The 15,511-nt window shown below is 36.3% G+C and overlaps 1 protein-coding gene across 1 annotated transcript in view; it reads left to right on the forward strand.

Annotated features, from left to right (window-relative positions):
- Nucleotides 1–14,670, forward strand: part of STT3B (STT3 oligosaccharyltransferase complex catalytic subunit B) — a 93,853-nt gene extending 79,183 nt beyond the window's left edge. The window contains exons 10-16 of the mRNA XM_082411845.1: nt 1,632–1,843; nt 3,062–3,249; nt 3,978–4,149; nt 5,033–5,206; nt 7,619–7,732; nt 9,772–9,984; nt 13,019–14,670. Coding sequence (XP_082267971.1) covers nt 1,632–1,843; nt 3,062–3,249; nt 3,978–4,149; nt 5,033–5,206; nt 7,619–7,732; nt 9,772–9,984; nt 13,019–13,099 — 1,154 coding nt within the window. The 3' untranslated portion in view covers nt 13,100–14,670. The remainder of the gene's footprint in view (nt 1–1,631; nt 1,844–3,061; nt 3,250–3,977; nt 4,150–5,032; nt 5,207–7,618; nt 7,733–9,771; nt 9,985–13,018) is intronic.
- The last annotated feature ends 841 nt before the right edge of the window (nt 14,671–15,511 follow it).

A 15,511-nucleotide genomic window follows, 5' to 3' on the forward strand; every position in this document is an offset into this window, starting at 1 on the left:
TCTATATAGGTCAGTGGACTCTGGATAAGGCCATGTTAATATTGTATCATTCAAAAAGATTTTAGCTTAGACATATTGCCCACTCATGCCTTAGCAGTCCCAATCCTAGGTATATACCCAAGAGAAGGGAGTGCATGTGTCCCATAAAGGACATGTTTAAGAGTATACATAGCAACTTTATCCATAATAGCCCCAAATTAGAAACATTCCAAAGGTTATCAGCAGTAGGATAAAGAGATTTTTGTGTATTTGTACAGTAGAATACAACACAACAACTAATAAAAGAATAGCATGGGTAATTAAAAGAAACCAGTACAAAAGAGAACATTTTTATATAATTTCATCACTATGAAGTTTAAGAATAAGGAAAACTAAATTATCGCTTTAGAAGTCCAAATAGTGATTACCTTTTTGGGGAGGGGTGGTGAGGGGAGCAGTTATTGACTGGGAAGAGGCATGAGGGATTCTGCTGAGGAGGTATACAAATGTTCTGTATTTCGATATGGGTGCTAATTACATAGGTGTGTACATATATAAAAATCCATTGAGATAAACAATATGGTATAATGAATGTATTTTTTAGTAAAGAAAAAAATTGTGAATTAGCTTCAAATGAGATAGGCACTCAAATGACTCAATAACTTTGTAAAGTCATATAGCCTCTAGACAGAAATGATAGAGCCTTTCCTTGTGGGGAGCATATTACCTGGAAAGCTTTGACTACTGGAAATTGCTTCCAATTTTTTTTTTTTTTTTTAAGTTTCTTGGCAATAACTTTACAAGTTCCTCCTTTGGTAATAAATTATATTCTTCTCATCCCATTCTTACTTTAAAGCAGGCTTTATGCCAGATACTGGCACAGACTTTTCATAGACTTTGATTCTATAAACTTACTGTGCCTAATAATACAATTCACCAAACATGTTTTCATCTGTCAGTTACAAATTTTTCTAATATGTGATGCTGCTGACAAATAATGAATTGTCTCATTCCCCATAGTAGCTATAATTAAACTTGAATCATGATATGCTTCTCTAAACTGTTGATGTGCAGTGTTCATTTGGTCAACACTAGTTATAATTTCTAAATATGACTTTTAAATTGGTTAGCATTATCAATTTAAAAACAATTAGGGCTTCCCTGATGGCGCAGTGGTTAAGAATCCGCCTGCCAATGCAGGGGACATGGGTTTGAGCCCTGGTCCAGGAAGATCCCACATGCCGTGGAGCAACTAAGCCCATGCTCGACAACTACTGAGCCTGCGCTCTAGAGCCCGTGAGCCACAACTACTGAAGCCCACGCACCTAGAGCCTGTGCTCCGCAGCAAGAGAAGCCACCACAATGAGAAGCCCGTGCACTGCAACAAAGAGTAGCCCCGGCTTGCCACAACTAGAGAAAGCCTGCGTGCAACAACAAAGACCCAACACAGCCCAAAACAAAATAAATAAATTTATTTTTTTTTAAAGTTCCTCTTTTAAATAAATACATACATACATACATACATACAATTAGCCCTTTTATGAGATGTTTGTCTGTTTTTAGATTTTGTTTTAAATAGTTTTAAATAGTCAGTGGAGTTTCCTGGAACCCTTTTCTCTTCTGAAGTGTTACGAGAGAACTTGTCTTTGCAGTTGCTCTGTATGCCATCAGTGCTGTCTACTTTGCTGGCGTGATGGTGCGGCTGATGTTGACCTTGACTCCAGTCGTCTGTATGCTGTCTGCAATTGCATTCTCAAATGTTTTTGAGCATTATTTGGGGGATGACATGAAAAGGGAAAACCCACCTGTGGAGGACAGCAGTGATGAGGATGACAAGAGAAACCCAGGAAATTTGTATGATAAGGTGGGAAATCTAAAGTAAGGCCTTTAAAATTTTTATGTGTTTTATTTTTCCACCACAGTAAGAACTTATATATATATTATGAAGTGTGATTAAATAAGAATTTAGGCAAACTATGACATTTCTAGTTGGTCTTTACTGCTTGCCTCAAATTTTGAATCCTGGTTGGTCTTTTCACTCAGAAAGCTGGCGCTCTACTAAATTACATAAAATTTAGCGCTATAAATCCTTCTGAAACCATGTGCAAAGTGCTTATCCTTGAGGTCCATATTCACTGTAAACTTTTAAAATATTTGGTTGACTGAATAGTGATTCACAAGGGGAATAAGTGCCTTAAAACAAAAAGTCTCCAGTTCGTTAGCACTAGGTGGCTGGCCCATATAATAATGTAATTCACTTTTAACTTCTCAGCTAACAGAGCAGGATTATATTTGGTGCAAGTGTGGAAAAGACTTAGAATCAGAGCACTTGTCTTGGATGACATAGTAAACTTTATTAACTAGATTTTTAAGTAGCAATAAGCAATGAAGCTTCGCAGTATACGTATTAATTTTGAAATTTTCTTTCTTTACTATGATAGGTCCAATATGATTCATACAGATTAGTGCTAATAAGGCACATACCTGCTTTTGTGTTTGGGTTTGTTATGTTTTGTTTTGTGGTTTCTTAATAACTAGCCTTGCAATTTAGAACCTCTGACTCTGTTCTGTTCTCTGTTCGGTGAGGTTTTTGTTTTGTTTTCAAAAATGTAATCTTGATTTTAACAAGTCTGTTGGTTTGGGGTTTGGAAATTAGAAAACTGATTCTGATAATTCTGGATTATAGCTGGACATTGCTGTTTTCATGGTGAGGAATTCAGATTTTTTATAAGAAAAGGTGGCCAGCATGAGACGATTTGGTTATCCCCTTTGTATTTACATAAAACATAAGGACAGTTGAGTTTGAAAGCAGCTTCTTACTGGAGGTCTTTTGCTCTGCAACCTGCTCCTGGATTGGGTTTAGTTCCAGGAAGCCTTCTTATTCACATTTGACTTTAGAATCCACCTTGATAACTTTTAGAAAATGTTGTATGACCCACACGAGAATTCCTAATGGTTATACATTTTCCTTCTGAAAGAATTAAAATGATAGATAACATTCTCCCAACTTCTCCCTTTTGAGTGTCTTAATGAAAGCAAGTCAAATGATGAATTTGTCTCATCAGTTTTTTTGCATTTTCAGGCAGGTAAAGTGAGGAAGCATGTAACTGAACAGGAAAAAACTGAAGAGGGATTAGGTCCTAATATAAAAAGCATTGTTACCATGTTGATGCTGATGCTGTTGATGATGTTTGCAGTCCACTGTACCTGGGTCACAAGCAACGCGTACTCCAGCCCAAGTGTGGTCCTGGCCTCTTACAATCATGACGGGTAAGAAGACAGCTTGACTGCAAAACGATTTGATGCCTACCCTTTTTTCCTGCCTCAAAAGAGAGAATTCAGAGATGTTTGTGAGGCTCTGCATTTGAATCTGCTGTGCTTTTCTTGTGACCTTTCCCCTGCCCGTCCCCTTTGGTAGAAGTAGGTAATAATCATTGTATTTCCTGCTCTTTTCCAAAATATCTTTGCATATATAACATACACATTAGTCTTTCTCAAAGTGTCGTGCTTGGACACAGAGCATCATCATTACCAGGAAATCCTTTAGAAATCTGAATTCTTGACCCCACCTCAGTGTGCAGAATGAGAAACCTGGGGGTGAGACTCAGCGATCGTGGTTTAATAAGCCCCCTGGTGATTCTGATGCAGCTACAGTTTAAGAACTGCTGGTTTATGTACCGCAGCCCCACATTCCCACCCCAGATTCTGCTTCACTTGGGTGCTCATTAGACTTGCCCAGTATCAGGCTCCACCCCAGAACTACTAAACCAGAATTTGCTTTTTACAAGATGGCCTGGTGGTTTGTATGCATATTAAAGTCTAAGAAGCACTAGTCTAGCTCCTCATTGATTTTTTTTTTTTTTTCTCCCTACCATGGAGGCTTTTAACTACCATCCTTAAAATGTGAAATTACTTAGTGGCCTGGCACCTCAAGGTTTTAAGTTACCATCTTCACACTTCTAAGATATCATTTAAAAGAATATTGTGATTGTTTTCAGCACCAGGAATATCTTAGATGATTTTAGAGAAGCTTACTTTTGGCTGAGGCAAAATACAGATGAACATGCCCGAGTGATGTCTTGGTGGGATTATGGCTATCAAATAGCTGGGATGGCTAATAGAACTACTTTGGTGGATAATAACACCTGGAATAACAGCCACATAGCACTGGTAAGAATTTGATCAACAAAAGATCAAAAGTTACAAACCTTTATTCACTACTTAGCAATCAGACTTCACTTGTGATTAAGTAGGAAAAATGTGGGTGAAAGTACTCTTTGCTTGCTGAATTTTGAACATACTTCTCTACATATTTATTCAATAAAGTGAGTTCAAGGTATGCTTACTTATTTTGTTTTTAAGAATAGAATTTATTTAAGTATCATTCAGAATTCTAGGCTGTTTGCTGGAGAATTAGGCAAAATCTGAAACTTAAAATATTATATTTGTCTTGTATTTTCCATTTCATAAGTTAAGAAAAGTATTTGCAGATATGTAAAACAAATGCACTGTGTTTTATGGGCATGCAAATTATGTTTGCTCTAGCTATTAAATAACTAATTTACGTTGATTAAAGTTATCACCTCTCTGTTCTTTAAAGATTTTAAATAGATAACTGGGCGTTAGCCAAATGAGTTCTCTTTGTATTAGTGTTGTAGCTAATCATTAGATGTTTAGTAAACTGAAGAAAAGGATATATTTGTGCTAGCTAGATGGATGGTCATCCTTGGCCTGAGGTTATGAGAAGTTCTACTTCTTTTAAGCTTGCCTGCTTTCATATTAAAATGTTCATTTCATGAGACCTAATTATTAGCAGAATATTAGAGCATGTATTTCTGATTTTGACATTTCTGCTATAATTGGTTGTAGTAAGTGAGGTGCTTATAAATCTCAGTAAATCTGTTGAATTCATAGCAAATCATTTCTATAAAAAGAATTCCATGTAAATCAAACTCTTGAGATGCATTCCATCTTAAAGTAAAAATGTGCGTTCATTTTTATTTTTAGTGTATTTTGGGACTAAGTACACACATTCTCCTTTTTTATTCTGTAGGTGGGAAAAGCCATGTCTTCAAATGAAACAGCAGCCTATAAAATCATGAGGAGTCTGGATGTAGATTATGTTTTGGTTATTTTTGGAGGGGTTATTGGCTATTCTGGTGATGATATCAACAAATTTCTCTGGATGGTTAGGATAGCTGAAGGGGAACATCCAAAAGACATTCGGGTAAGAAACTAGGTCGTTCTCGGTGTGTGAAAGACAGCTCCCAGTAGCCCTCTTACCTCGCTAATTGCATCGTGTTTGTTTTCCTTATCCTATCCCCCAAATTAGTTCTTCAGTCTGACTTTACTGTTTATTAAAGATACCATAAGCATTTTCCCAGGTTTAAAACTTTGGAAACTCATACCTGGTACTTCCATTCTCCCCTACAAAGCAATCGCATGTCAAAATTCTTGCTTTTACTCCTTACAGCCTGTCACTTCTGCCCTTTCCTTCCATTTTCATTGCTTCCACTCTGGCATTGACCCCTATGCTCATAAACCTGCAATAGGACAGTAGCCTTGAAATTGCTATCTGTGCCTTATTCTTGTTCCCTCTCCCAGTCTAACAACACATTGATCATGTAACTTTCCAGCTTTTTTTTTTTTTTTTTTTTAAAGCCTTCATTAGTTTAAGGAAAGGGGACTTGAAACCAGACAGACATGAGTTGGAACTAAACCCTGCCACTGTCAGCTTGGTGCTATGGGCAAGTTGTTTTTCAGCCAGTCAGCATTATATGCTTCGAGCACTAGGTCTTGTTCTAGGTTCTAGTGTTATAATGGTGATTACGGCTGTTTCAGTTGATCACTAACAGATGCCAGGAATAATTCATTTGTAGTGCTGTTATGAGAATTTATAGTAACATAGATGAAGCCTCAGCCTAGAGGCTGGTTTGAAATAATCATAATGATGATTGAAATAAGGAAGCACTGGTATGAAGTCCAAACGCTTTAGCTCAGAATGCAACCCCTTAATACTTCACTTTCCTTTGCTGGCCTCTTGTCCTTCTGTCACCTTTTTCCACTCTGTCGATCTACTCTAGCCCATGAAACTTGCCTCGTGGTTTCTTTCCTTGGCTCATCTGACACACGTGTTTATACTCTTTTCTTCTTGGAGTACCTTCCCTACCACAGATTTGTCCCCTCTCCAAAAGCCCTTCTCTGGTGCATCATCAGATCACATCCAGCCTGGTTTGTAGGTAGATTCTGTTGTATCTCTCCCACTCAGCTGTGAGCTCAGAGAGGTTGGGCACCCAGTGTTGTGGTTTACGTGGTGAAGGCACAAAAGATGAGAGTAAGATTCACTGCTGATCCAGAATAAAAGAACCTTTTGGGAAAATGTATGAATGTGTTTTATGTGACAGGGATGAAGTCGAGTAAAGCCCCAGATTCCCTGTTTAAATGTAAATGCTGTGACATTTCCCCTTAACTACAATTAATAAACAGTATTACCTTGTGTTAAATTGGTCTTACTTTAATCCTCCTAGTATGTAATTTTCATTTGTGCATTTGCTTTAGCAGTGTTAAAACTGTGACGTGGTAGATCCAGATATATGCTTTGAACCATTTATATAGAGAAAAATCCTAAATTCCTATGCTTTGTGAATAGGTAATTTACACATTCACATGGTTCAAAAAATAAAATATAAAGGGATATACAGTAAAAGTTTACACCCCCACCCCAAGAAAAGGAAAAGAAAAAAGTCCATGGTAGTCTCTTACTATTTTCTTATGATTCTTATTGAAGCAGATAACTAGTAGCAAAATATACACCTTGTTCTTGCTTTTTTTACTTCACAATATATTGTGGAGATCTTATGGGGATCCTTCGTTCCTTTTTTTTTTATATCTGCATAGTGTCTTCCATTGTGTGTGTGCACCATGATTTAACCTGTCCCTGTTAATGGACATTTAGGTTGATTCCAGTTTTTTAATCTCATAAACAGTGGTGCGATAAATAACTTTCTACACTCATCATTTTGCCCACATATAAGTATCTCTGTAGGATAAATTCCTAGATGAGGAATTTCTATCGATAGTGTCAGATTAGCCCTCTTAGAGGTTAATTCATAAATTTGATGAGCTCCCAATAAAAATTCCTACAGAAGTTTTCTAAACATTCCCCTCTCAACTAAAGAACTGATTTTAAAAGTTCATATGGAAAAATAAAGAACAAATTTAGTCGGCCTACCTGATACTAAATCATGGTATTGGTACCTTTTTTTTTTTCCTTAAATTATTGAGGTTTTATTATAACATGGTTTAAAATCTGGTAGAATTAATTAATAATTGCCCTCCCTCACTCTAACAGACTATTGTTCTTTTTCTCTATGTTTTCTTGGATGCTCTTGTTTATTTTCTATAAATGATTTCTATACTGAGCTTTAAAAAACACCCATGATAGTTTTGTGGGTTTTTTAAGAGATGACATTAAATTTATAAATTCATCTTCTGATACTATGTTTTTTTGAGATGTAACTAAATATGGCTTTATGAAGATACCTCAAAAGTTAGTTCTTATGGGGAAATGAAAAGGGGAACCTGTAGCTTTGAATTGGTTATTTTAAACTGACACAAACTTCTGGATTCTTTCCTGTAGGAAAGTGACTATTTCACCCCACAAGGAGAATTCCGTGTAGACAAAGCAGGATCCCCTACTTTGTTGAATTGCCTTATGTATAAAATGTCATACTACAGATTTGGAGAAATGCAGGTTAGTTACATCAATTTTTCTATAATCTTTATTCAAAGGAATATTAAGTAGCCTTGTTTGACTCTAAAAAACAAGATAATGATGTTTTGGTTGTGCTGTAAAGAAAAATGTGCTCATCTAAAAGATTCTTTTCTCTGTTAAATTTAATTTCTGAAACTTGTATGTAAAAAATGAGGAAATATTTTTTAGATCGAAGATTTCTTTCCAAAATTGTTAATTAACATAGGCTCAAATCCATACTTTGCTTGCCATCTCACTTTTTGACTTCATGCTTTTGGAAGACCGGGGAGAGGTCTTCCAGCTGGGAAACAGTGTGATCTTAAGTAGTTTAACTTCACTGCCTGGTGGGGGAAAGCCTGAAATTAAAGAGATGAATTATTTAGTCACTTCACATATTCACTGTTTCCCTGTTCTGCATTACCACAGAGAGCTAGGACTCTCTGGGTCAGAGTTTTCCCAGCAAATTGGAATGATATGGTACAAAAGATTAAGAGTCAACAAAAATGAGTGAATGGGCAAAGAGGCATCGTGGCAAAAAGAACAGATAACGGACTGTCACAACACCTGGGTTCCAGATCTGGCTCTGTCAGGTCACGTAACCCTTGGACAAGTCACATTCTCTCTGGACTTGTTTTTTTCCTTGTCTGTATATAATGGGGTTGGACTGATGGCTTCTGTGGTTCTTCATAGCTCTCAGATTGCATGACTGTCACACCAAGTTACACCTTCATACTAAGGTTACATCAGTGGCAGAGGAAAAATTGCTTGTTTAATTTTATACAGATACCAGGGGTCAAGATCATGTTTCAGCATTATTCGCTTGGAATTACTCTACAGGTGGCTCTGAAAAAACAGACAGAAATTTTACTACCAGATTTAGGTTTTTGTTTGTGTTTTCTTTGAAGGCCACTGCCTGGTCTCTAAACTCATGCTAAGAAAGAAGCAACTTAAGCCATAATAATTAGCTACCTCAGAAAATGGGTGAAAGATTAGTTTCTCTGTTCACTAATGAGAGCATTGAAGGATTTTTTTTTTCTGTCACGTTTATCAAGAGCTCTAAGCTGTGCGTCTAGCATGCATTCATTTTGATGCCTTTCCCTACTCAAGAATAATATGTTTAAGACATGAAGTATATAACTTGCTCTTGTATAGATGTGCAATAACAAGTTATTCTCGCACTGGAGGAGATTTGGTTTTTGGTTTTATTTTTAAGTTGAATTCATTTAAGTTCTGTGTGGCAACATAAACTTAGTCTGAGAATTTCTTAAAATCTTCTTGCGTCCCCCCATTTTCTCCTCCTTTCATTCTTGGTTAATCTTCCCATGGTTTGGCTTGTCTGACTTCCTTTGTGGCTCCCAATTTCAGGATTGTCAGCGTCACTGCTTTACTTGTGCACTGATTTAACAAGTAGTGCTGGTGAGATAGAGCCACACTGAATAAGGGGAAGTCATCATGCAGCTTACATCCTGTTGGCGGATATAAGTAATTTTAAAAATAAATAAAACGTTTAGCAACAAACACTATAGAGTAAAAGAATAAGGAATCAGTGGAGGAGACTTCTCAACCATCAATCTCAAGAAAATATTTTCCTGAAGGGATGGCATTTGGGCTGAGACCAAAGGATAGAAAGGGACCAGCCATGCAAAATCACTGAATGAAGAACTTTGAGGTTGAAAGAGTAGATGGTATAGTGCAAGGCCCTGGGGCAGAAAAGCAGGCCCTTCTGTGTGTTTTCTCTGAATACCTATAAGAAGGGCTTTAATGGATTTCATTTTGCTATTTTGGTTTTTTTATGCCTGCGGGCTGTTCATCCACTTTAAGGGTTCAGTGAAGCTCTAATTCTGATGTATTTAGTTTCTCTCGTGCAGATTTCTTCCTATCTGGTTAGCAACATACAAGAACTGTTACAATATATTGCTCTGATTGTGTTTTCCTAGTTTAAAAGGAGAAAGTTTTACTCTGCTGCTAACATTTACTACCTTCTAATATTGCAAGCTTTCCAATATGGTTAACATCCAATACTAATGTCACTTTTGCAGCTGGATTTCCGTACACCCCCAGGTTTTGATCGAACACGTAATGCTGAGATTGGAAACAAGGACATTAAATTCAAGCATTTGGAGGAGGCCTTTACATCAGAGCACTGGCTTGTCAGGATATATAAAGTGAAAGCACCCGATAACAGGGTGACACTAGACCACAAACCTCGAGTAACCAACATTTTCCCAAAACAGAAGTATTTGTCAAAGAAGGTGGGTGCCAAATGAAGTCATGTTTATGAAAGGGTAACTCCATATATACACTAGTATGTATAAAAGGGATAACTAATAAGAACCTGCTGTATAAAAAACAAGTAAAATTTAAAAAGAAGAGAAAAAAAAGGGTAACTCAAAGATTGGTTGGTTTGACTGATAAATAATTACTGAAAATTGCGAATAAATTTTCATTTGCCAGATGAATAAAGACCAAGGCTTATATACAAAGGAGATATAAAGCCAGCCTGCTGAGGGCAATCCTTGCAAACTGAGCACTTCAGGTACCCCAAGCAGCAACTGTTCTGGATAGTTCTCGATAGGGAAGAGTGGTTATCAGTGAACCAAGCTGAGATTTTCCAGAGGCGTTCTGGCTTTAGCTTGTGCCACTCCCATTATTAAGGCTTGTTTGTAAAGTGAGATGTGTCTGTGGCTTCTGAACCTTTGTGAAAGTAAAAATGCCAAACAAGTAATAACAGTTGTGATTCGTTCATCATCTTTTGGTCAAAGCAAATTTATGTAGCATTTTCATGTTCCGTTCTCAGTACGATGTTACTGTATTATTCATTGAATAAAAAGTAAACTTGAGTTGGTTTGAGTCTTGAATTTAAAAAAATCATTTATCTTAAGATAATTATTTTTAAATGTAATTGTCATGACAAAGCTTGTAGGTAGAATTATGATGATGAGACTATTGCAGTCCTTTTGTAATAAATATTTAATAAGATATGAAGTCTTCTATTGGAGGTCATTATGGCTCACTTAAACCAAATAGATCTAATCTTTGCTATAAAAGCTGCTGAAAAATGAGTATTTATATGGTTTGCCCTCTGTGGGAGATGGAAAATAATGAGCAGTCAGAAGAAATATTAAGATTGTATTTTAAGGTACTACCCTTATAATACTAATTGTTATAAGACTGATCTCAGTCTTAAGTCTTGAAAGATACTTAGGTTTACATTGCTCAGATCAGTTATTTTAAATCATTGAAGGAATTGTCTTATCCCTTTGTATTACTTAAAATATACTTCAAATATATTTAGGATACAGATTATTTCAATTTGTACTATAAAGTGCTGAATATTAACTGTATGGTATGTAAATAGAAACTTTAACTGAATACTTTCTATGCCAGGAATAGGTTACCATATCTAGACTAACGTATTTAAATAAGTCACAGAGAGCTGGCACTCACTGTGTCAGTCATATCAAGTGATCTGGTGTCTCATAGGCACGTGGTAGAAGAAAATGGTGAGTCACATCAGTGCAGAAGTCAGAACAAATGCTGCCCGTCTGAAGGCAGTCACTCCTAAGAAGTCTCAGCCCAGTCTTGAAAAACAAGGCATTGAACTTGCTGTATAACTGTTGATAGTGAAGTCTCTTAACCTGACCTCTTTGTCTTCTCATCATTTCCCCCAAATAAGTGACTGGATAAATAAAAATCCATCTGTCTTGTATGCCAAAAACATATTCTATTAGCCAACAACATGGATCTAGTATTTCTGGTTTCCATGGCTTTATACTCAGTTTTGTCCTAGCAGGAATGCTTTTTATTTGTTTAGCTTTCCTCTCTCCAACCCGGTTTTTATTTCGGGTGTTGAAGGGGGTGTGAGTGAGTACAGCAGCCACTTCCTGCCACTGCCAAGCTGACATGGCTGAGGCACTGGGAATTGTAGTCCAGGGCTGCATGGCTCACCTGCTCCTAGAGAGAAACACCCTGAGGACCTAGATACATACGTGCAGAGACCTGGGGCATTTTACAGGATCTCATAGAAAAGGATTCAAGTTAGAAATAATGTAGGTGATGATGATAAAGAAACCAACTCCTTGGCCTGGATTGAATTTTTACAAATTGTGCCCTCTGAAATTCTTTACTTTTTGCCCTAATAAAATAAGTTAATAATAAGGTAACATATATTGTGGGCAAGTTAGCAGTAGCTAATTTTTGTGACCTTAAGAAGGATTGCATTCTGCCTTGTATTTTTGTCGCTGTTAGAAAAAAATTATAAATTGTTTTAAACTGAACATCATAATATATATGTACATGACATAGCATTTGCCAGAGTTTCTGAAACCTCCTCCAAAAGTTGTATTTAAATGTGAGAATTGAATTGAGGGGTCAATCTCTTGAGTCGTCACCTGCTGCTAACCCAGTGCTTTGACTGATGCCTTAAAGAACTAATTTCCAAGAAATTTGCTTTTTTCAGTATCTATGAATATGTCAGATTGTCAGACCCATGTCCTATATTGATTTATCTTTGTGAGACTCTAAAATAACAAACATTTTTGCAGTAATTTCTACCACCACATTTGTAGTAATTTATTTCTTATACCACAGACATCAGTTGACAGTATTTTAAGTGGAATCCTGAAGTGTTAACAAAAATGAAAAATGTCTTAGTTTTTTAAAGATCTGTGATGCTCAAGAAATGTTATGGGGTTTTTTTCTTGGTGTTTGGGTTTTGTTTTAATATTTAAGTGCTTATTTTCCTACCTAAATTGGAGAATGTGCCAAGTAACTTTATTTCTCTTTATTTTTGTAGATAGGTATAATCATCCTCATTTTTTACAGATAAGAAAATTGGGGCTCCAAAAGTTACTAAGTTAATTTGTATTTCTGACACAGCTAATTCTTGGAAACTAAACTAGGAGCACCATTAACATTTTCTGAATCCTTAGTCTAGTTATATATGCTGTCATGCCTGGAAATGTGAGTAATTATTACACCTAAGCGTTCAGTGGTTGAGAGGTGAGGTGGGGATCCATTCACTTGATGGTGAGGAATGTATGACAGGCGTTTGAGGACTGCTGTGGTTGTCCTTCATCTTAAAGGTGAGAACCTAGTCCAGTTCATCTTGGATCTTGGCGTCCTTGGCATAGAGCAGTTCGTGGTGCTGTTTCAGAGTCCAGCCCTAGGAAGATCTGAGGGATTATTAAGACAGTCTTCATCACTCTGCAGTAAACCATGTGTGTATCTGTAGTTTTAATCCGTAGGAAACCTGCACTAACACCATGTGTTCTGTTTTCTTTTTAGACTGCGAAAAGGAAGCGTGGCTACATTAAAAATAAGCTAGTTTTTAAGAAAGGCAAGAAAATATCTAAGAAGACTGTTTAAATATACTGTTCTGGTTCCTAACTTGAAGCAGATGTCCTTTTGAGAACCGGTCTTTGCCTTTAGCTCATGTCATGTTTCACAGCAACGGAGGGTACAGAACCATCACTGGACCCATCACTGGTCCAGGTTAATGTACAAAACTTTCTGGCAATGCCTGATTTAAAAAATAAAATTGGCTTACTGAGAACAGCTGTTTTTGATTTGTAATGTGAAGCAGGACAGAGCACTGCTGTAAATGTCTAACAGCAGACTTTTTTTTTTACTGGTACATGTTATCCTTCAAATCTGAGAATTTGGACTAATCACACCAAAGAACCCTCTAATTTGGTCCCTGGCACATGCATACTTGTCAGTGTTTTTATTCTTTTACAAGACCTGCATTTTATTTGAATTACCCAGATAGCAATATGTAAAATATGAATGACAAAATGTGATGCAAGCTTCTTGAACCAGTAAACTAGTACGGTCTGAGAAAGAGGTATTAGAAAAATAATGATACTTCCTTGAACTATATTTATTTTCATGTTTCTCCAGTGCAAAGAATGTTTCATCAAATGTACGTTTTCTATTGCTTACTGTTTGCTCTGAGAAGAAGCTGCTGTTTCAAAGATGGACCTCTAACTAATCGATTCAAATAGTTTTTTTTTATGTTGAAACATTATTGCTGCTGTTAGCAGTTGTTTTCACCAGGTACTTACAGAGCAGATCTCATACATTGTTCATTCAAGGGCTAAATTTATATCCTTTGGAAATCATGGCAACTGCACCGAACGTTGCTTATTACCAGGATGGGGTTTGGTATCTTAGTCCTGAGGTTAGCACTTTGTTTACATGCAGAAGATTAAGGAAGAAACCCTTAAAGTGGACAGGCAGCCAGAGTTCATTTTGTGTGATTCTTCAAAATGACAAAGGATTTGTAAAGTTCGCCTGGATTTCTCTCATTTTTATAACAGTTTCATCCATCACAGTGATTTTGTCCTCTGCTCCATATTTTGTTAATCCCTTAAGCATTTGATGAAACACTCTTTAATGCTATATGCATTTTCTTACTTTTATTAAAAATGTGACAATTGTCCAAAAAAATGCACTAAAATATAAATGGAGATTGAACACATTCACTTTCCGTCTCATAGGCAACTTTATATAGACTTGAAAATTTTCTCCTGTTTAGTAAAAGTGAAAGAGAAAGGGTTTTTCCTGCCACAGGATATCTTTTTTTTATATAAACAAGCATAATTTACACCACTGCTTTTGGTGGAAAAGTGCAGAATAGTATGTAACTTTTATGAAGAAAAGTGTAATTTACAATATTCATTGAGAATGTTACTGCTGATTTTCTTTTCCAAAGTGTAGAATATTCTTTGATTCATAGACTCCATTTTTGACCCAGATGATGGTTCTTTTACATACCAGTAAAATGGTTGAACCTTTTCACAAATAAAGTGTAACTAAATCTGGATTTCTGATACCTTGTCATTTGGAGGATTTTATTTTACTTTGTTGCTTTAAAATTCAATGCAGAGAAGTTGTTGACTGTAGGGAAAATAAAGTTAATTCAAATTTTGTGTTAAGTGTTGTCTTTTATACATCTTTTATTTTTGAAAGGACTAACAGTATTGAACACATACTTCCTTCTTGTTCACTTTTACAAAGGTTTTAGAGAACACGTGTAGGAAAAAAAGTGCTAGATTAGTTCAACTTAGGTCTAAGGTCTAAGTTGAACTAATCTATTATTTATTTTGCCTTCCTTTCCACCCCAGAGTGAAAATTTCATTTTGACTTTTTATGTGTGAGTGAGGGGAAGACACCTAGCCAAATAAGAATTTAATCTCCATGTAAATGAGGCTAGGACTCTAACAAAAGCCCTGCTCTGTAAAGTTCCGACATTTAATCAGCCAAGTCTTGTATAATTTTCTCATTAAGAGCACGAATGATCTCTCACCTTTTCCAGTTTTAGGGAACCCCATTTTGGTTCAGTGGATTGCCTCAGCAAAAACTATATTGTAACCACACTTGAGATTTTATTGTAGCAGAAAAGTGAAATTATAGACAGTAAAACAGCTTTTATTTTTATTCCACATCTTAGAATTGAACAAGCTGAGTGCTTTGTAGTATAAATAAGGCAGTGAGGCAGCAAGTCCAAAGATAAAATTCATTTTTCAAACTTACGTCCTTACCTACTTACTTGAGTTTGCATTTGTAGAGTTTTAACTTTGAGTCCCCAGGCCATGACCAAAAGGCCAGAGAACTAGATGGTATAAAAGCAGCCTATAGGGTATTATCGTTTCCATAGCTTAAGGTCATAAGATCATGAAATCTGGAGCCTCTGCCCACTTTTTTTAAATGGTAGTAAAATATATAACATAAAATTTACCATCTTAACCATTTTAAAGATGTACAGTTCAGTAGTGT

This window comes from Balaenoptera physalus (genome assembly GCF_965194825.1).
Source record: "Balaenoptera physalus genome assembly, chromosome: 11".
In the NCBI taxonomy this organism is placed as follows: domain Eukaryota; kingdom Metazoa; phylum Chordata; class Mammalia; order Artiodactyla; family Balaenopteridae; genus Balaenoptera; species Balaenoptera physalus.